At 45.7% G+C, this 23,199-nt stretch overlaps 1 protein-coding gene across 1 annotated transcript in view; it reads left to right on the forward strand.

Moving 5' to 3' along the window:
* Window positions 1–23,199, forward strand: part of LOC142312845 (uncharacterized) — a 124,869-nt gene that overhangs the window by 92,038 nt on the left and 9,632 nt on the right. Inside the window, exons 11-14 of the mRNA XM_075351832.1 lie at window positions 15,567–15,719; window positions 15,802–15,925; window positions 16,009–16,106; window positions 16,394–16,484. Of these exons, the coding sequence (XP_075207947.1) occupies window positions 15,567–15,719; window positions 15,802–15,925; window positions 16,009–16,106; window positions 16,394–16,484 (466 nt within the window). The remainder of the gene's footprint in view (window positions 1–15,566; window positions 15,720–15,801; window positions 15,926–16,008; window positions 16,107–16,393; window positions 16,485–23,199) is intronic.

Genomic DNA, 23,199 nt, shown 5'->3' on the forward strand with positions numbered 1-23,199 from the left:
AAACCGCATGCGGTTTTCGGGTGCGGTTTGCCGCAGTTTTTTACCGCGGGTGCGGTAATCTTTCAATGCCTGCGGAATTTTCTTGAGAAAATTCCATTTTCCAGTGCGCACGGGGCCTAAAAATGCAGTTTCTTTTAAGAAAACTGCAATATCTATGCAATAACCAGAGAAAATGGTTATTGTATAGATAGGTGTGGACACCTGAAGAAAAGAAAACCTCAGTATTTATGTAACGTGTGAACACGGTCTTACAGACACAAAGCGAGATGTCGTATAGTGAAGCTCCATAAAGAGGAGGAAGTTCTGGCTGTTACAACTATGAAGGGGCAAAAATAAACCCGCAGCTCCCAACCGTCCCGGCTCCAGCGGACACAACTGGATTTGGGTCTGTGCCCTGCTGTCTCGGGCGGAGGCTGAATGTCCCTCACTGCCACCGACCCTCTGACAACTCCTCCTGCCCAGGAGAAAGGAAAGGGAAATGTGTGTGGAGGGAATAATGCACCGAGCAGAGGTTATCCTCCTTCTATGCTCTGCTGACAGGACCTGTGATGATGTCACAGTCATGTGATCAGTCACATGGGGGGAGGAGTCAGAGGGGAGTTTGTAGGAAGTGAAGAGTTTTCCCCTCTATGAAACTGCCGAAAAAAAACTGCAGAGTGAGAGAGTCGGGTGATGATGGCGCCGAGAACAGACTGTGTGTGATAAAGGGGAACGGGACCAATCCTGGTGGGAAGAGGGACCGGGAGCTTTCACCCACTGGGATTTAGACATTACCATATACCCTGTGTGTGGCTCTGCAGGAGGAGGTATGTGGAGATGAGAGGTGTATCTAGGCTTTCCGGTACCAGGGGCAAGAATTCAATTTGGCTCCCCACCATGTGACTTGCACATTTAGTCACGTGATGACGAGCTGCTCTTAATAATTCTCTCAATGTTCAAAGAGAAACGTAGGAAGAAAAGCTAATTGTCACATGCAGGTATGAAAATCATATATGACTGGAGGGGCCATATGATGACTGCTGGAACCAGAAGCAGAGCTGAATCCTGACAGGGAGTATATTACACTCTGTTAGGATTGGGCTACACTGGTTCATTTTACAAGTAAAGGGCTTCTCCAGGTTTGAGATAAAAATCTGCAGTCACTCTATGTTATTATTATTATTATTATTATTATTTATTTATAGAGCACCATTAATTCCATGGTGCTGTACATAAGGGGGTTACATACAAAATACGTATACAAGTTACAGTAGACAGACTAGTACAGAGGGAAGAGGGCCCTACCCTTGCGGGCTTACATTCTATAGGATTATGGGGAGGAGACAATAGGTGGGGTGTAGGTCAGGCGGCAGCTCCGCACGGTGGTCGGGCGGCAGCTCCGCACGGTGGTCGGGCGGCAGCTCCGCACGGTGGTCGGGCGGCAGCTCCGCACGGTGGTCGGGCGGCAGCTCCGCACGGTGGTCGGGCGGCAGCTCCGCACGGTGGTCGGGCGGCAGCTCCGCACGGTGGTCGGGCGGCAGCTCCGCACGGTGGTCGGGCGGCAGCTCCGCACGGCGGTCGGACGGCAGCTCCGCACGGTGGTCGGGCGGCAGCGAGTTCATTGTAGATTGTAGGCATTTCTGAACAGATGAGTTTTCAGGTTCCTTTTGAAGTTTGCAAGGGTAGGGGATAGTCTGACGTGTTGAGGCAGCGAGTTCCAGAAGACTGGGGATGCTCGGGAGAAGTCTTGGAGTCGGGTGTGTGAGGAGCGAATGAGAGAGGAGGAGAGGAGGAGATCTTGGGAGGACCGGAGGTGACGTGTTGGAGTGTAGTGGGGGATTAGTTCGGAGATGTACGGAGGAGACAGATTATGCACAGCTTTGTAGGTCAGTGTTAGAAGTTTGAATTGGATACGGTGGAAGATTGGAAGCCAGTGGAGGGACATGCAGAGAGGAGAAGCGGGGTGGTATTGAGGAGAGAGGTGGATAAGTCGGGCAGCAGAGTTAAGGATGGACTGGAGAGGGGCGAGCGTGTTGGCAGGGAGGCCACATAGGAGGATGTTGCAGTAGTCGAGGCGGGAGATTATGAGGGCATGCACTAGCATTTTAGTAGATTGCAGATTGAGGAAAGGGCGGATTCTGGAAATATTTTTGAGTTGAAGACGGCAGGAGGTGGTGAGGGATTGGATGTGTGGTATGAAGGATAAGGCAGAGTCTACTGGCGAGAGCGTGGTGTTATTTATTGTAATAGATAGATCAGGTGGAGAGTGTAGGTGAGACGGAGGAAAGATGATTAGTTCAGTTTTGGCCACATTGAGCTTTAGGAAGCGAGAGGAGAAGAAGGAGGATATAGCAGATAGACATTTCGGGATTTTGGACAGCAGAGATGTGGCATGTGTCACTTTATGTGACTGTAGACTTCTGAATTCTCACACTGCACACTGTCAGGATTCTCTGGTGCCGGCGGTGAGTGGGAGGTCACAAAACTGCAAGTATCTGAATATTGAATTTTTATGCTCTAAAACCAACGAGACATATGACACAAAATAATTAATAAATAACATTTCCCACATGTCTACTTTACATCAGAACAATTTTGGGAAAAAAAAAAAAATTTAAGGAAGTTATAGGGGTTCAAAGTTTATGAGCAATTTCTAATTTTTACAACAAAATTTACAAAGCCACATTTTTTAGGGACCACATCACATTTGAAGCGATTTTGAAAGGTCTACATGACACAGAACACCCAAGAGTGACACCATTCCAAAAACGGCACCCCTCAGGCTACTCAAAACCACATTCAAGAAGGTTATTAACCCTTCAGGTGCTTCACAGTAACTAAAGCAATGTGGAAGGAAAAAATGAACATTTTACTTTTGGCAACAAAAATGTTAATTTAGCCTCAAATATTGCATATTCACAAGGGTAGCAGGATTAAATGAACCCCCAAAATTTGTTGGGCAATTTCTACTGAACACGCAGATACCTCATATGTGGCGAAAAACCACTGTTTGGGCGCACGGCAGGACTCGGAAGGGAAGGAGCGCCATTTGACTTTTTTGAACAGAAAATTAGCTGGAATCGTTAGCCGCACCATGTTGCGTTTGGAGAGCCCCTGAGGTGCCGAAACAGTGGAGCTCCCCCACATGTGACCCCATTTTGGAAACTAGACCCCTCATGGAATTTATCTAGATGTTTATTGAGCACTTTGAGCCTCTGGGGGCTTCACAAAAGTTAATAGAGTTGAGCTGTGAAAATAAAAAAAAAAATGTTTACCACAAAATTGTTACTTCAACCAGGTAGATTTTTTTTTCACAAGGGTATCAGGAAAAATTGCACCATAAAATGTATTGTGCAATTTCTCCTGAGTACACAGACACCTCATATGTGGTGGAAATAAAATGTTTGGGCGCACAGCAGGCCTCGGAAGGCAAGGAGCGTCATTTGACGTTTCAAACGCAAAATTGTCTGGGATAATTAGCGTATTCCATGTTGCGTTTGGAGACCCCCTGAGGTGCCGAAACAGTGGAGCTCCCCCACATGTGACCCCATTTTGGAAACTAGACCCCTCACGGAATTTATCTAGATGTTTATTGAGCACTTTGAGCCTCTGGGGGCTTCACAAAAGTTAATAGAGTTGAGCCGTGAAAATAAAAAAAAAACTTTTTTACCACAAAATTGTTACTTCAACCAGGTAGCTTTTTTTTCACAAGGGTATCAGGAAAAATTGCACCATAAAATGTATAGTGCAATTTCTCCTGAGTACGCAGATACCTCATATGTGGTGGAACTCAAATGTTTGGGCGCACAGCAGGGCTCGGAAGGCAAGGAGCGTCATTTGACGTTTCAAACGCAAAATTGTCTGGGATAATTAGCGTATTCCATGCTGTTTGGAGACCCCCTGAGGTGCCGAAACAGTGGAGCTCCCCCACATGTGACCCCATTTTGGAAACTAGACCCACATGGCATAGAAAAAAAAAAAACAGCGGCAGATGGGGGAGGGCGGCAGATGGGGCGGCAGCAGATGGGGGGGCAGCAGCATATAAAGGGAGCATCTGTGATTGTGAGACGGCGGCTGGGATAGGGTGGGGGCGGATGGGAGAGGGCGCAGTGGATGCAGAAGCGGCAGTGGATGCAGGAGCGGCAGAGGATGGGGGGAGGGGGGGATGGGTGGGAAGGGGAGTGGGAGGTGAGATTGGGGATAGTTACCCTACAGGATGGATCTAGGCAGCTGGATCACAGGAGATGAAGGAGGCAGCAGATCGGTGTCTTGCTAAATTCTACTAAAAAGGGGGCTGAAAGCCCGTACTTACGAAGCGCTCACTGATATCCTAATCAGGCACGAATACTAATATTCTTTATAGCAAGATACTATTTATTTTAATAGCACATGAATATATATAGTCAATGGTACATAGGCATAAGAACTATAGTCATAGAAACTTATACAATAACAGAAATATGCATCAACATTACCGTTATGTTGTAGCAATCCTTTCACATCGGAGGGAACTCGAGTTAATGATAAGGAATCAACATGGCATCTTGCATCACAGGAACAGTGCGTACGTACACTTCAATGTCCTGGAAGGTTTCCCTTACATTAAGCGAGTCCGGTGTATTTTTTATAGGAAAACTTTGTAGGTTGGGTTTAAATGGTCACCAGCATGTGACAGCTGAGTCATGTTCATGTAACTTGACCACAAACTGCTGTGGGCACTGCCAGCTTCCTGCACATTTCCTGCACATCCTGCCAGTTGACGACTGGCCGACCACAGTTTGACCATAGTGTTAGTTAAATATTGCAATGAGCCGTAAATTTCATATGCAAGCTTCCTTAAACCTGTCTTTAAGCCAACCACAAGTTTCCGGTAAGTGGAACTGTAAATGTGACTTCCTCATTATCTGTTTGACATGTATTACTTGGTCATCATATTGGCTACTCAGAGGACATCTCTTTGATACTGAATTATTGATAGGTCAAATAATATCTGGGATCACTCCTATCTTTTGATTATGATTCCTATCTAATCACACATTCTTTCAGTCATATCACATTGGTATCACAATCGGTCCTTGATCCCAGGGATTATTTTCCATCATCAGTATTCCACTAGAAGAAGATCACTCGGAATATACCATACCATGACCAAGAAATATTGTTTGCCACAAATTGTCTTGCTTTGTTTAGATAAACGTTGAATCACAAATATAATCACTTTCACTACTTTTGTACAGTATATTAAAACTAAAAGCAATATTATCTGAAAAGCTCCCTTGAATATCATGTGTTTTGGCATTTGCTCGATATTCAAAGGAATTATTACACATTACATTTCCCGATATGTTACTACAAGTTTCACTAGTCCCATTTATGAACATATTGGCATAAGGCCATAACATATCATGAATTGTCCTTTCCACTAAGCTGGGTTTAAAAGCATCTACAGTATTTATAGCTGTCCCAAAACTTATTTTTATATTCTCTATAGGGATGAATCTCAGGTTAGTCAGTCCAGTCTTATATCTTAGTACCCAAATTCCTCCCTTAAAAGCCAGATATTGCAAATTGGTGACTGCTGCATTCAAATTGCCTTGCCACCATGGAAGATTGATCCATCCCACTATGGAAATGGGTACTGTAGTATTCTATAGACGAACATTTCAAGTGTCTATCAGCAAGATGATCAGAACAACTTTTCTACTTTAAGATTTCCTCCATCGATACCGGGACATCCAGATAAGGGATACTGGTGGCTGTAAGCGAAGAATGTGTACAGATCCAGCAATCTGTGTGTTGAAAATGTGATGGTGCATCAGAAATGTATTCGCCATAGGTTCCTCCTGATGTAGACTTGTCCATCCAACGACCAAAGAGGCAAACATCAAACACAGGAATTTCTCCATCTCATCACTATCGAGCTCTTCCCAGTAACCGATACCATGGATTCCGCTTATTTACCACACCTTCTGCAAATAAAGATACACTATTATTCTCGTAAATAACATTTTTCTTGTGGGACATATTCCCACTTCCCCACTCCTGGTCTCATCAGGAAAGTACGATCTTTTCCGACCGCTATTACCTCTGTCTCTGAGGGCGGTCCTTGGAGGTTTTGAATCCATATTTTTGCTCCTATATTTGTAATATTAGAGGATCCAAAACCTTTAATACCCCGTATTGTTAATTCTGCCGGGGCAGTTCCTACTCTTATCTCAGACAAGTTTATTGGAATTATCAACATCTGAGCCACCTTCTGGTGCTTCATCAATATCAAAGGTTCATTTCCCAAATTTAGCATCAGTACCTTGATTTCTCCCTGATAATCTGCCTCTATTACCCCTCCCACCACTATGGCTCCTTTTAACACTAAACTAGAACGAGTGGCTATTTGACCATAATGATCCTTTGGTGTCTGGCAACCCAATCCTGTTGAAATTGGTTTTACCTTACCTGGGGGTACCACGACAGTTTCCAATGTACTGAGGTCTAAACCTGCTGAATAAGGTGTCGCTCTTTCTGGTGTGCCCAAACAGCTGTACCTTGCCTTGTCAACTGTTGGACTGACTTGTCTGATGGCTGCTGCTTTATCTGCTTCTGAATTAAACAAACGTTCAAGTGAGTTAGTAGGGACATGAGCATCGACATGAAATACAGTGGTCTTGGTAGATTGAATAATCCCTTCAATGTCTTGCCACACTTCCCTGACCATCTCAAACACATTTTGCTGTTCCTCTCCCCAGTGGAACTCATATTTTTTCCTCATTACTTTGTACAAATGAGCCAACATTTGTCCCAAATGAGGGATATGGTGTCTCCAAAAATCAAACAATCCAATATAAGACTGAGTCTCCTGTTTGGATTTAGGGACCAGAAAATTAATAATTTTCTGTCTGGCATTGGGCAAGATCTCTCTGTGCCCCTTGTTCCACTGAATCCCTAGACATGTTACCAACTGAGACGGTCCTTGAACCTTGGCATCATTGATTTCCCATCCTTTACTCCTCATATGAGCAACCAGTTTTGTCAATTGATCTTTCACACTTTGCTCATCTTGTCCTTGTATCATTTTATCATTGATATAATGTGAGATCTGCATTTCCTTATGACAAGACATAACCCCAAAGGAATATTTTCCTTCTGTTAGATTAAGAGTCATCCATTTAGGATATCAATTCCCAAAATACATTCTGGTATAGGAACTACCAGCACCGTATACTGCTTGATAGGTAAATTACCTATCTTCAAAGCTACCTGTGTCTGAACCCCGGTGATCAATTGACCACCTAGTCCAGCAATTTTTACTCGAGGTCCTTTTATTTTTTCTGGGTTTCCATGAATTAAAGTAGCCTCCGCCCCCGTGTCAATCAAAGCTGGGACTCTTTGAACATGTATGCTAAGATTGACGTAGGGACGTTCGTCCCTTTTTATCAATAGGGGGGCTTGGCTGGCTACCCATGGTAAATCACTTCCTTCTGAACTTTCATTTACATAGACTTCAGTCTGTGTATTAGCCCTTCCTTCCGTGACCTTTGTGGCCACGGCTGCAGCCAGTTCTTCCAATGGATAAACTGACTGAAAATCTTCCCAAGACACATTCTTTGGGGTTTTTTCCCCTTTTCCCTCTGATTTCTTTACCTTGGTGGTTTTTGAACCCCCTTCCACATTTGTAGTGGTCACTTTCTTTGTGGATAGAACTTTCTGTTTGTACAACTTCCATAATTCTCCTGTCTCCTTTCCATCAATCCTTTCCTTATTGATCCCGGCTTTAAGCAAAGCCTGGAACATGTCTTCTTTGCGAGACACTCGTGGGGCCTCCCCTACCGATTTCTCTTTCCAGTCAGGATTGTTTAGCTTACTGTTACCAACATGGCCTCCAGGGGATGATTTATCCCACTGTCCCATATCCTGTAACTCCCTCATCCTCCCTAGAACTACACCGATTGATTCTCCAGTCAGCGCTACAGTTAAGGCTAAAATAACTGTTTTGTATGCTGGAGGAGCATGTTTAACCAGCCTATTTCTTATGCTGGCTGTCAATGGGTACTGGAGATAATCATCATCCATTCCCAAAAGAGGAAGAGCATTCCTCATTGCTTCTTCCTTCAGTCTTTCCATACCATCTTTTAAGGTATACCAAGGTTTATCATTGATAGGAAAGTCTGCTTCTGATGGGTATTTGTCCAGAAAAGCATGGGCTAAGATCATGATTACGTTTTGAGTACCATGCTCATTATGATCAACAAAATAATTTTTTATTGATCTCTGAATTACTGGGTCACGAGACATGGTGACAAATTTTGCCACATCTCCTCCGAGATCGTGCACTCTGACCAACCAGGGAATTTCTCCTTCTCCTGGTTTTTGTCTAAACTGTGTTAAAATGCTATCAACTTCTCCTTGAGAGTAATCTTCAATGGTTACTCGATTTTTTACATGAGGAATCGTTCTCTCATTTATGATGGCATTACCATCTTCGTCATATTGCAGATTCCCCTGACCATCCCGGACATGTTCCCGGATGATCTCATTCTCTGTCCTCTCTAGGCGCCTCCTTACTGGATTAGCCTGAATCTTCCCTTTATGGTAATCCTCCTCATCAGATGATGAAGATGAATCCCACACATCCCCATCCCAAGTATCGGGATCCCAGTTTATAGAAGCTGGGACGATACTTTTAGGTACTTTGGTTTTATTTACTTTTCCTCTTCTTTTCTTGTACTTATTTTGAGCAATTTGGATTTTATTTACCTTTCCTCTTCTTTTCTTGTACTTATTTTGAGCAATTTTTATGGCAGCTTTTTGTGCCACATTCTGATAATGTTCCAATTTATCCTTCAACAGTCTGGTATTACATTCCAGAACTGTTTTCAAGCAACCTAATTCTATCATCTTTTGTTCCATCTGGGAACTTTTCTTCTGCATCTTTAGATTACGCTCATGCATTACACTATATGCACTTGCCAAAATCCAGATGCGCCGTCCTAAAGACACTACATCACCTGCTTTCACAGGGACACTACCGAATACATTCACAACATCAGTAGCTTCACTACCCTTAAGCTTATCCTGCCATTGTTTGCGCCGTGCTAAAGACACTACATCACCTGTTTTCACAGGGACACTACCGAATACATTCACAACATCAGTAGCTTCACTACCCTTAAGCTTATCCTGCCATTGTTTGTGCCGTGCTAAAGACACTACATCACCTGCTTTCACAGGGGCACCACTGAGTACATTCACAACATCAGTAGCTTCACTACCCATAAGCTTGTCCTGCCATTGTTCTACCAATCCACAAGACACTACATCACCTGTTTTCACAGGGGCACTACTGAGTACATTCACAACATCAGTAGGTACACAACCCTTATGCTTATTCTGCCATTGTTCTGCCAATCCACAATTGACCAATTCATGTGCTATAAGATTGTAGGGAGCCTCAATCCAGGTGGGGATCTCCACAACAACCTCCTTAACATTATCCTTACGTTTTCTGAACATTTTGACACTATGCAAAAAGATTGAAAAAATATATCTGGAAATTTGCCAAATATATGTTTTTAATTTCTAAATTACAAAAATTCGTTAATTACTTCTTATAGAAGTAATCCTGCCGACTACGCCAATTTATGTCTTGCTAAATTCTACTAAAAAGGGGGCTGAAAGCCCGTACTTACGAAGCGCTCACTGATATCCTAATCAGGCACGAATACTAATATTCTTTATAGCAAGATACTATTTATTTTAATAGCACATGAATATATATAGTCAATGGTACATAGGCATAAGAACTATAGTCATAGAAACTTATACAATAACAGAAATATGCATCAACATTACATTTATGTTGTAGCAATCCTTTCACATCGGAGGGAACTCAAGTTAATGATAAGGAATCAACATGGCATCTTGCATCACAGGAACAGTGCGTACGTACACTTCAATGTCCTGGAAGGTTTCCCTTATATTAAGCGAGTCCGGTGTATTTTTTATAGGAAAACTTTGTAGGTTGGGTTTAAATGGTCACCAGCATGTGACAGCTGAGTCATGTTCATGTAACTTGACCACAAACTGCTTTGGGCACTGCCAGCTTCCTGCACATTTCCTGCACATCCTGCCAGTTGACGACTGGCCGACCACAGTTTGACCATAGTGTTAGTGAAATATTGCAATGAGCCGTAAATTTCATATGCAAGCTTCCTTAAACCTGTCTTTAAGCCAACCACAAGTTTCCGGTAAGTGGAACTGTAAATGTGACTTCCTCATTATCTGTTTGACATGTATTACTTGGTCATCATATTGGCTACTCAGAGGACATCTCTTTGATACTGAATTATTGATAGGTCAAATAATATCTGGGATCACTCCTATCTTTTGATTATGATTCCTATCTAATCACACATTCTTTCAGTCATATCACATTGGTATCACAATCGGGGAGGGTGAGAGGTGGGGGAGGGAGCGCAGCGCAGATCACGGAGGAGACATTTGAGCAGAGCACAGATCACGGAGGAGACAGGTGAGCAGAGCACAGATCACGGGGGGTGACAGGTGAGGGAGCACAGATCACGGGGGTGACAGGGGAGGGAGCACAGATCACGGGGGTGACAGGGGAGGGAGCACACATCACGGCGGTGACAGGGGAGGGAGCACACATCACGGGGGTGACGGGAGGGAGCACACATCACGGGGGTGACAGGTGAGGGAGCGCACATCACGGGGGTGACAGGTGAGGGAGCGCACATCATGGGGGTGACAGGTGAGGGAGCACAGATCACGGGGGTGACAGGTGAGGGAGCACAGATCACGGGGGTGACAGGGGAGGGAGCGCACATCACGGCGGTGACAGGGGAGGGAGCGCACATCACGGCGGTGACAGGGGAGGGAGCACACATCACGGGGGTGACAGGGGAGGGAGGACACATCATGGCGGTGACAGGGGAGGGAGCGCACATCATGGCGGTGACAGGGGAGGGAGCGCACATCACGGCGGTGACAGGGGGACAGAGGTAGCTGACCACGGGGGTGAGAGGTGGGGGGAGCATGCAGCACATCACGTAGGGGAGGGGGCGAGCAGCACATCACGGAGGGGAGGGGGCGAGCAGCACATCACGAAGGGGAGGGGGCGGGCACCGATCACGAGGGGGAGGGGCCGGGCAGCAGATCGGAGGGAGCGGTGGCACTATTACAGATGGAGGAGGACAGGGATCGTGCAGCACATTATGGAGGGGAGGGGGCGGGCACCGATCACGAGGGGGAGGGGCCGGGCAGCAGATCGGAGGGAGCGGTGGCACTATGACAGATGGAGGAGGACAGGGATCGTGCAGCACATCACGGAGGTGAGGGGCCGGGCAACGATCACGAGGGGTGAGGGGCCGGGCAGCAGATTGGGGGGAGCGGTGGCACTGTGGCAGATGGAGGGCGGTGGCGGCAGCGGATCGGGAGGTGTGGGGGTGAGGGTGCGGGCAGGAGATCGGGGAGACAGGTGGCAGATCGCGGAGGGCAGCGGCGGCGGATCGGGACGCTTTTCGCCGGTTTCATACAGTGCAATGGCAGCGCGGCAACTTCCGGGTCCCATGCTCCGGTCTCATAACAGCATGGGACTGGAGCTTGTCGCCCTGCCATTGCACTGTGTACACTCACTGTGCTCCGTGTGCTGGCGTGCTGCAGGGACGACAAGTGAAGCTGATGGGGGCGGTCACCGGCAACAGGTCCACTGTGATTGGAGAAATCGGTCACAAGGCCGATCTCTCCAATCAGAGCTACTGGAGCTGGGGGAGGGTGATCCAGTGAGGTCACCCAGCTCCAGCCAATGGCCAGTGCTACAGCTGCACTAGTCAGGGCTGGATTTCAATGTTTCAGTCATTTTAAATGGCTGGAACATTACAGTGGCTGTGATTGGTTGAGCGGCGTTCGTCAGCCAATCACAGCCTCCGTAGGTCCGGGGAGGAGGCACCACCCCTCCTAAGGTCAGGAACAGGTCCCCTCCTCCCCGAATCTGCGGTTTATGTTAACATATTGCAGTCACCGGAGGCTCCGGTGACGCGATTCCGCCATGACGGAAAGATCCGTCCTTGGTCGTTAAGGCCCAGGGCACAAGGACGGATCTTTCCGTCCATGGTCGTGAAGGGGTTAAAGGGAATTTGTCACCAGGATTTTAACACCTAATCTGAGAGCAGCATAACGTAGGGGCAGAGATCCTGATTCTACCGGTGTGTCACTTACTGTACTGCTTAATGTAGTTTTGATAAAATCAATGTTTAATCAGCAGTAGATTATCATTACAGGACTGCCTTGGCATGCTGCCAGGTAGTCCAGCATATTTATGAGCTCTGTATAACTTCTAGATCTGCAGCGGAGAAAACATTGATTTTATCAAAAAGACAGCAAACAGCTCAGTAAGTGACACATCGCTGGAATCAGGGTTTGTCTCTACATTATGCTGGTCTCAGATAGGGGAGCAAAAGCCTAGTTACAGATTCTTTTTAACAATAGTAAGGAGATACTTGGGAGTTATCAGTCATCATACTGAGGACTATACAGGAACTACCCTTATGCCTCGGTTCCACTTGCGTTTTGCACGGACGAGTGCAATCCGATAAAACATTGAATTGCACTCGCACCAGTGTAAAATGATGGGGCAGTGTCCATCTGCGATTGATTTTTCATGATATATTGGCATGAAAAAAGAATTGCAGCATGCTGCGAGTGTCTGAGAGTCTCAGCTCACACACCCATACAGGTCTACGGAAGCGTGTGAAACATCGCTCTGCACTTGGATGTCATTAGAGTGCAGTACGATGTATGCAGAGACAGGCTGTGGAGAAGGGGGAGAATTATTCCCTCCGTTCCTCTTGTCTGAAGCTGTGATCTGATCGCAAGATGACACTCGGCTCACGCTCGCTGCCTCGCTCGCTGCAGTGTCTGAGCCGAGGTTCATTAGCATATCGCATCTGATGCTCTCGCATGGGAAGCAATGCGCAAGTGAGACTGAGGCCTAATGATGAGAATCAGTCAGTATCACAAATAAAGGCTGGAGTCACATTAACGTATGGCATCCAATGCGAGTGCAACGGATGCGATATGTTAATGACCCCCGGCTCAGCCTCTGCTGCGAGCGTGAGCCGAGTGTCATGCGACTGTGGCCCGATTTTGCGATACATGCACAGACACACATTACAGATATTATTAATATGGGGAAGCCGGCAGCAGCCTCACTCACCTCCCCTGCCTATATCCATACAGCTCCTCCTCGACATGGGGCTGTGCCGCGCTCATTGGTGGCCATGACTAACAGACATGGCCACACACAGAGCACACTGACACTGCTGTATGTGTATCACAGGAGAGGCTGGGGACATACAGCTCTAGAGGGGGGCATTCAGATCTGAGGTGCTATACAGCACTGGCGTGGGGGACATACAACTCTGGGGGGTACACAGCTCTAGGGTGGTATACTGCACTGGAGTGGGGGTATACAGCTCTGGGGTGGTATACTGCACTGGAATTGGAGGGACATACAGCTCTGGGGTTATACAGCACTGGAGTGGAGGACAGACAGCTCTGAGGGTATACAGCACTGGAGTGGGGACAAACAGCCCTGGGGGATATACAGCACTGGGGTGGGGGGAGGTACAGCTCATGGAGGTATATAGCACTGGAGTGGGAGGAGCAGACAGTTCGGGTGGGTATACAGCACTGGGATCAGGGGACAGACAGTTCTGAGGGGTATACAGCACTGGGGTCAGGGGATAGACAGTTCTGAGGGGTATACAGCACTTGGGTCAGGGGACAGACAGTTCTGAGGGGTATACAGCACTGGGGTGGGGTGAATAGACAGTTCTGTGGGTATATAGCACTGGGGTGGGGTGAATAGACAGTTCTGGGGGTATATAGCACTGGGGTGGGGTGAATAGACAGTTCTGGGGGTATATAGCACTGGGGTGGGGTGAATAGACAGTTCTGGGGGTATATAGCACTGGGGTGGGGTGAATAGACAGTTCTGGGGGTATATAGCACTGGGGTGGGGTGAATAGACAGTTCTGGGGGTATATAGCACTGGGGTGGGGTGAATATACAGTTCTGGGGGTATATAGCACTGGGGTGGGGTGAATATACAGTTCTGGGAGTATATAGCACTGGGGTGGGGTTAATAGACAGTTCTGAGGGTATATAGCACTGGGGAGGGGTGAATAGACAGTTCTGGGGGTATATAGCACTGGGGTGGGCGGACAGAACATACAGCTCAGCGTGAAGTTGAGGCTTTCGCTCCTGTCTGATAGTTTCTTCATCTGTGGGTTGAGCCTAGAATGTATGGGCTCCTTCCAGGTTAGTAGGCATGACCAGCTTCATGACAAGTCATACCTGGAAGCAGCCCATACATTCTAGCATCTACCATTTCTATTGGACGCAGTTCACACTGCGTGCTAGCTCTGCCCACAGATGAACTTAGGCCCTGCAGACCGCAGAGAACTGCGTTCAGGTGTAGATGTAAGAGCCATCAGCCAGGAAAGTGAGGCTGCCGGTATGAGCGCTGAGGGCGCCGGTATGAGCGCTGAGGGCCCCGGAACTCGGTCCGGGGGCCGCAGCATACATCACCGCCCTTGCTGAAAGGTGCTGACGCCGTCCCTGGCCGCTGGGGAGACTCAGCCCGCTGCATCAGTCGGCCCGACAGCATCACCCCCTAACACTGCGCCCGGGGCAGATGCCCTGCCAGCCCGCCCTAGATACGCCTCTGGTGGAGATTCCCCATTGCTGGGTGCATTAACCCCCTCAGTGCTGCACTCACACTCCAGGAGACAGAACTTGTTCCCGTCTGTGTGGCTCGATCAGGAGATCTCTCTGTATCGGATTAGGTTGGGTCACTTCCCTCCTGACGCCGCTCGCTGCTCTGTTACTGTACAGTCTCCATTATGGCCGTCACCCGCTCCATGTTGTCACTATCAGGAGATATTAATGTTCTATCATTATCTGTTACTGACGGCCCCGGTTCTGCCGTCCCCATCTCTGTGGAGGTTCCCGAAACTTTATAACTTTATGTATTTTTTTATTAAATATTTAATAAATATTCAGATATTTTACTTTAGTTCTGTGTCTTTGGTGCTGGATTGGAGATATTCTGTGATAAATCTCTGTGTGTGACTATAGTTGGAGTGTGTGTTATACGGGGGCAGGACGGGGCCAGGACTGGATGTAGTGATCATGTGAAGCCGGTAACAGCTCCGGAGATTCCTTACATGGGATCTTTCTGATGTTACATCGTCATCTTCTCCCCATTCAGGTCCCTACAATATCGGATCCTCTCAGATCTTCTATATAAGAGAATTTTCCTGATGGATCCATCAAGGATGGATAGGGACAGGGACAAGATGGCGGAGAGTATATTACACCTCACCCTAGAGATCCTCTTCCGGCTTACTGGAGAGGTGAGAGATTCTGATGACGTCACATTACATCATTGTTATCTATGGGAATAACAGATGGACAGAACTGGAGAGGTGAGGACTCTGGAAATGTCTGTAGTGAGATTTATTAATGTGTCTCTCCATAACCAGGATTACACAGTAGTGAAGAAGACCTCTAGTGAGCGCTGTCAGGACCCTGTGTCTGAGGGATGGGGAAGACCCCTGAGCCCAATCACGGGGCCTCCACCTCACCCCCTGATACATGAGGACATCAATGAACAGAAGATCCTAGAACTCACCTACAAGATGATTGAGCTGCTGACTGGAGAGGTGACACTGCTGGGAATGCTGGGACATTATACAGTAACACTATGGAGGGATCGGGGGATGACGGTATCATTGTATGTGTCAGGTTCCTATAAGGTGTCAGGATGTCGCCGTCTACTTCTCCATGGAGGAGTGGGAGTATTTAGAAGGACACAAAGATCTGTACAAGGACGTCATGATGGAGGTTCCCCAGCCCCTCACATCACCAGGTAATAGACAGGGCTAAATACACACGGCCTATAATTATCTGTATGTAAAGAATGAATTCAGTCCCTGTATGTGTTTCCTCCAGTTCTATCCAGTGAGAGGACAACACCAGAGAGATGTCCCCATCCTCTTCTTCCACAGGATTGTAAACAAGAAAATCCCGATGTTCCTCAGGATGATCAGGTAGATGGAGGGAAGGTGTCATGAAATCTCCCTGTGATGTGTAGACGGCTGTGAAGGTCTTGTGTTCAGTCTTGTTATATCCACCAGTGTATGGTTTATACTTGGTGGAGATGACAGGATAAAGCTGATCATAGACATTAGATGTCTGGATCTTCTCACAATTTTCTGGTTATGGAGGCTGCAAGTGGGAAAAATGAACCAATAGGTTAGTTTGATCTTTGCTGTTTTTAAAAATCATTTCTTACAACTTCTCCATCTCTTTGTGACTTTTTCAATTTTTGCTTTAGGATAAAGATCTGACCCATATTAATACTACAGAGACATATGTGAGGGGTGATGAGTGGTGTAAAGAGGAGATTCCTACAGATAACCGCACAGGTGAGTAGTGCCCACTAAATGTAGAGAAGTCACAGGTTCTACTCAGTCACTGGCGTGTAGAATAACTATAGATGTTCAATTTATTTTTTTGGGTGGGGTTTGTTCACATGGAGCTTTTTATGTGGATTTTACGCTTTAAAGGGAATCTGTCAGGTGCAATATACACCCAGAACCACAAGTAGTTCAGGGTGCATATTGCTAATCCCTCCCTAACCGACCCTATATACACCAACATAGATAAAGGGTTGTTTAGAACATGTATTTCCAAAGATCTTTTATCTTATGGTAATGAGTTTGGGCGTTATATCCCTTGACTAGCCGCCCTGTTAGCATGTTAGCACGCCCTGTGTACGCTGTGACCACGCTTCTGAATGCCGGGCAGTTCCAATCATGCGCAGTATGAAGCCAGGTGTACGCATCCCGGCTTCAGAGAGGTTTACTGCGCCTGATTGGAAGCGTGGTCACAGTGAACACAGTTATGCATTTTACCGATGGTGACGCTACATTGAATAGCATGTTAGTACGCCACTGTGGGTGTGTTAACATGCTAACAGGGCGGGTAGTCGGGGGATATAACACCCTTGGGATTAGTCCCCGTGCTCATTAGCATAAGATAAAAGATTTTTAAAAATACTTTTTCTAAAGATCTCTTTATCTATGCTAGTGTACACAGGGACAATTGGGCAAGGATTAGCAATATGCACCCAAAACTGCTTGTAGTTCTGGGTGCATATTGGACCTGACAGGTTCCCTTTAAGATTTTAGATGCTGATTCATTAAAGCTGGCACCGTTAATAAAGAGGTGCAGTGGGGTAAAATATGCTGAATTCATTAACATGTACATGAAACAGTGAATTTTGCGCATCTTTTCAATGGCGGGTGCCTCTGTGTGCCTTGCCAGAATTGATGCTCAAGTTAGGGATTGGAGCAACACTTTCTGAGAGGTGTAAGTTATTCCACTACAGTAGCATACCTGTTGATGAATTTGACACGCACTACCAAGCCTTGTCAGTGCTCCATCCACTTTCATCAATCAGACTGAGATTGTCGTAAAAATGCCAAAAATCACTATATTTTTGTGACACTTCATTGAGCACACAGTTTGTGCCTTTTCAGTGTTTTGTACCAGAAAAATTGCATAAACACTTTTTTTTTTACACTATTTTGTGTGACGGTATCTCCTCTTTATCCATAACATATTTCTGCGCTTCTGCAGAGGAGATAACTCTTTATTCCCAGTCCGGTCCATCACAGGCCTCTGTTCGCAATGGATGTCTCTGAATATACTTTTAAAGCATGTACATGTCCGTGATCTGTGATATAGATGGCAGAAATATTACCAGTCACCACAGGCTTCACTGTTATGTACAAGATAATTTTCTCATCCTAAAAATCAATCTCAATAGTATTCTTCTTTATGTGCTATAATATAGTGGCCTATACAGATATCTCTATATGCCAGTACAATATAAGATAAAATAAAGATACAAAACAAGTAAAATAAACATGGCATACTATGTGTAATTGTAACAACCTGTACAATACAGCAAACATATTTATGGAGATCGATAAATGGGGTGATTAAAATGGTTGATTTGGTTTTAACCATGTCAGTTTGTATAACTATAAAATAAGTGGAACATGCTCAACTTTGTTTTCCGTTTTAAAAATGGACACATCTCGGAACCCAGATGAACCCCAAAATACCTTCTGTATGTTCATCTGAGATCTCTGTCATCGGAGTGCAGTCTGTGTTTCACTAAACACTTGATGTGAGAAGCTTTGAATAATCTCTTGTTTTTGGGAGTTTTTCCATGTGAGAAAAAAAAACTAATGACACACGAACTGCAAAAACTGATACACAGACATAAGGCCGCTTTACACGCTGCAATATCGGTACCGATATCGCTAGCGTGCGTACCCGCCCCCGTCGGTTGTGTGACACGGGCAAATCGCTGCCCATGGTGCACAACATTGCGCGGACCCGTCACACATACTTACCTGCATAGCGACGTCGCTGTGACCAGCGAACCGCCTCCTTTCTAAGGCGGCGGTTCGTTCGGCGTCACAGCGACGTCACTAAGCAGCCGCCCAATCAAATCAGAGGGGCGGAGATGAGCGGGAAAAACATCCCGCCCACCTCTTTCCTTCCTCATTGCTGGCGGGACGCAGGTAAGGAGATGTTCGTCGTTCCTGCGGTGTCACACGTAGCAATGTGTGCTGCCGCAGGAACGGCAAACAACATCATTACTGCAGCAGGAACGATAATTGAGCTTGGGGGGGATGTCACTGATTAGCGATTTTGAACGTTTTTGTAACGATTCAAAATCGCTAATAGGTGTCACACGCAACGACATCGCTAACGCGGCCGGATGTGCGTTACAAAATCCGTGACCCCAACGAGATCGATTTAGCGATGTCGCAGCGTGTAAAGTGGCCTTTAAAATGGATCTAGGACATATACAGTCCCTTGTGAAAGTATTCGGCTCCCTTGAATTTTTCAACAGTTTCCCACATTTCAGTCTTCAAACTTAAAGATAAAAAATTTAATGTTATGGTGAAGAATCAACAACAAAGTGGGACACAATTGTGAAGTTGATTGAAATTTATTGCTTATTTTAAAAAATTTTAAAAAATAAATAACTGAAAAGTGGGGCGTGCAATATTATTCAGCCCCTTTACTTTCAGTGCAGCAAACTCACTCCAGAAGTTCATTGAGGATCTCTGAATGATCCAATGTTGTCCTAAATGATTGATGATGATAAATATAATCCACCTGTGTGTAATCAAGTCTCTGTATAAATGCACCTGCTCTGTGATAGTTTCAGTGTTCTGTTTAAAGCACAGATAGCATCATGAAGACCAAGGATCACAACAGGCAGGTCTGTGATACTGTTGTGGAGAAGTTTAAAGCCGGATTTAGTTACAAAAATATTTCCAATACTTTAAACATCCCAAGGAGCACTGTGCAAGCAATCATATTGAAATGGAAAGAGTATCATACCACTGCAAGTCTACCAAGACCCGGCCGTCCATCCAAACTTTCATCTCAAACAAGGAGAAGACTGATCAGAGATGTAGCCAAGAGGCCCATGATCACTCTGGATGGACTACAGAGATCTACAGCTGAGGTGGGAGAGTCTGTCCATAGAACAACAATCAGTCGTACACTGCACAGATCTGGCCTTTATTGAAAAGTGTCTTACCACGTCAAAGTGACAGGGCGGATACGCCCTTACTTACGTAGCACTCACTAACATACAAATTAGGCACACTGAATACAGTTTTATGGTAAAACAATAATATAACAATTTATTAAGATTGCATCAGGATAATGTTCAATAATGGAATGGCAGAAACAATATTACCCTGTTCTATTGATTCAATTAATGTAAATCATACAATCAATGTAAATCATAGTATATAGAGAAATAAGCATCAATACATTACCAAGTATTGTAGCATCACTTCTCAACTGGAGGGACCTTAGTGTCAGCGAGAAGGAGAATACTCTGGTCTTCTGTAACGTCACTAACTCGCTGAGCAGGACCCCCCCTTTTAATACACAGCTCCCACATCCTCCTCCATCACAGCTGCGCAGTATGTTTTAGCCAGATGATCAGTTTCTTGCAGTTGCGCAGTATGTTGTTTTTCACAAAACTAAGTTTTATGATCACAGCACAGTGCTTCAAGGTTGTTTGTTACTAATTACAACATAACATCCCAAGGTTTGTTTGCTACTGATTACAGCATTACAACCCAAGGCTGTTTGTTACTGATTACAGCATAACATTTCAAGGTTCTCCAGTATGTTGTTTTTCACAAAGCTAAATCTTCATGATCATAGCATAACGCTCTAAGGCTATGTGCGCACGTCGCGTAAAAACATGCAGTTACGCTGCGCTTTGTAGCGCAGCGTAACTGCATGCGTCCTGCGTCCCGTGCACAGTCTATGGAGATTGTGCAGGGGCCGTGCGCACGTGGCGTTTAAGAGCGCAGCGCTTCGGCTACTGCCGAAGCGCTGCGCAAAAAGAAGTGACATGTCACTTCTTTCCTGCGCTTTGCCGGCAGCTCCTGCTCTGTCTATGGGAGGAGCTGCAGGCAGAGCGCATGGAATCGGCGCTCACTACGGACATTTCTGCAGCGATCTAAAGCGCACATGTGCTCTTCAGATCGCTGCAGAAATTTCTGCAGGGCTTGTACGCAACGTGCGCACATAGCCTTAGATTGTAGCATATGGACAGCATGACCTCCATAATCACCTATTCTGTAGACTGGATACCTATCTTAACCCAGTCACACACTTGTCTCTGTGTCATACTTGTCTCATTCGTATCACAAAGAGTGGCAAGGAGAAAGCCATTTCTCAAAAATATCCATAAAAAGTGTTGTTTAAAGTTTGCCACAAGCCATCTGGGAGAGACACTACACATGTGGAAGAAGGTGCTCTGGTCAGATGAAACTAAAATCGAACTATTTGGGCAGAATGCCAAACGATATGTTTGGCGTAAAAGAAACACAGCTCATCACCCTGAACACACCATCTCCACTGTCAAACATGGTGGTGGCAGCATCATGGTTTGGGCCTGCTTTTCTTCAGCAGGGACGGGGAAGATGGTTAAAATTGATGGGAAGATGGATGGAGCCAAATACAGGACCATTCTTGAAGAAAACCTGTTAGAGTCTGCAAAAGACCTGAGACTGGGACGGAGATTTGTCTTCCAACAAGACAATGATCCCAAACATAAAGCAAAATCTACAATGGAATGGTTCACAAATAAACGTATCCAGGTGTTATGCGGGCTTTACACGAGACAAGCTATCGTGCGATGCATCGTCAGGGTCACGGTTTTCGTGACGCACATCCGGCATCGTTCACGACGTCGTCTTGTGTGACACCTCCGAGCGACGCAGTATCGCTCACAAATCATAAGTCATCTACTCGTCGCTCAGTTTTAAAAAATTGTTTAATTAAAATGGCACCGGTTGTTCATCGTACCTGGGGCAGCACACATCGTTCCGTTGACACCCTGGAAACGATCAACTGCAGCTTACCTGCGTCCCGCGGCTCCCGGCGGCTATGCGGAAGGAAGGAGGTGGGCGGGATGTTTACGTCCCGCTCATCTCCGCCCGTCCGCTTCTAATGGCCGGCGGCTGTTTGATGTCGCTGTGACGCCGAACGTCCCTCCCCCTTCAGGAAGTGGATGTTTGCCGCCCACAGCGAGGTCGCTCAGCAGGTAAGTACGTGTGACGGGGGTTTCATGACTATGTGCGTCACGGGCAGAGATTTGCCCGTGACGCACAAACGACGGGGGCGGGTACGATCGATCGTAAAATCGCACGATTGGTCAACTCGTGTAAAGCAGGCATTAGAATGGCCAAGTCAAAGTCCAGACCTGAATCCAATCGAGAATCTGTGGAAAGAGCTGAAAACTGCTGTTCACAAACGCTCTCCATCCAACCTCACTCAGCTCTAGCTGTTTGCAATGGAAGAATTGCCAAGAATTTCAGTCTCTCGATGTACAAAACTGATAGAGACATACCCTAAGCGACTTGCAGCTGTAATCGCAGCAAAAGGTGGAGCTACAAAGTATTACCTTAAAGGGGACAAATAATATTGCACTTTTCAGTTATTTATTTTTTTAAAAAGTTTAAAATAAGCAATAAATTTCGTTCAACTTCACAATCGTGTCCCACTTGTTGTTGATTCTTTACCATAATATTAAAATTTTTATCTTTAAGTTTGAAGCCTGAAATGTGGGAAAAGGTTGAAAAATTCAAGGGAGCTGAATACTTTCGCAAGGCACTGTATATTCAAGCATGACAAAAAACAACCTGAAATCTGAAGTGCTGAGCGCGGTGTCTGAGGTTTATGTCTTTATTAGTGATGGGCAAGCACTAAAATGCTCGGGTGTTCGTTACTCAAGTTGAGAAGTTTGTAATGCTCGAGTGCTCGTCTCAGGTAAAGAGCAAAATGGAAGTCAATGTAAAACTCGAGCATTTTTCCTGTAGACCCTAAAAGGGTGAGTGTTACTGTAAAAAACAGCTTTTCATTTACTTAAAACTCATTAAAAACGTTGCAAAAATTGTGAATGTAACCTTAATACCGGGCCATCTCTCACCGTATTTCCCAGTTGCCTATGACTACAGTAGATGACATAGTATAGGGTTAAATAAAACTACACCCGCCTGCATTCACCGGTAAATGTAATTTTATCATTTTACTACCTTATCTGGGCATGTGGTGTGTGTGTGTGTGACATGGTCAGACACATCCTGTTTAATCTATGAAGGAGGGACTCTGAACCCCACAAAGTCTATGCAAACAATGCAAAAACCTGCAAACATTAGAAGGAAGAGGGACTCTGATACACCCCGTATAGACATAAAGGATGGCCTCCTATACATTGTTAAAATTGTAAGGTACTGGGACTGCTCCTAAAGCCTATGCAATAAGTGCAAGGGGTGCAAAAAATGAGAAGGATGGACTGCAATATCCCCTGGAAGACACGTACAGGAGGGCCTCAGACATTTTCTTTTACTATTTTTAAGAAGTTGTACTCATAGACTGGTAAAGCCTATGCCCTAATTGCAAGGGCTGCCACAAATTAGAAGGAGGGAGTGCAATATAACCAATATAGCCAACAAGAGACATAGAGGAGATAACTTAATTAAATTCTGATACAATATTACAAAAAAATCTGACAAAACTGGC

This window comes from Anomaloglossus baeobatrachus, chromosome 5, assembly GCF_048569485.1.
Source record: "Anomaloglossus baeobatrachus isolate aAnoBae1 chromosome 5, aAnoBae1.hap1, whole genome shotgun sequence".
NCBI classification, from domain to species: Eukaryota; Metazoa; Chordata; class Amphibia; order Anura; family Aromobatidae; genus Anomaloglossus; species Anomaloglossus baeobatrachus.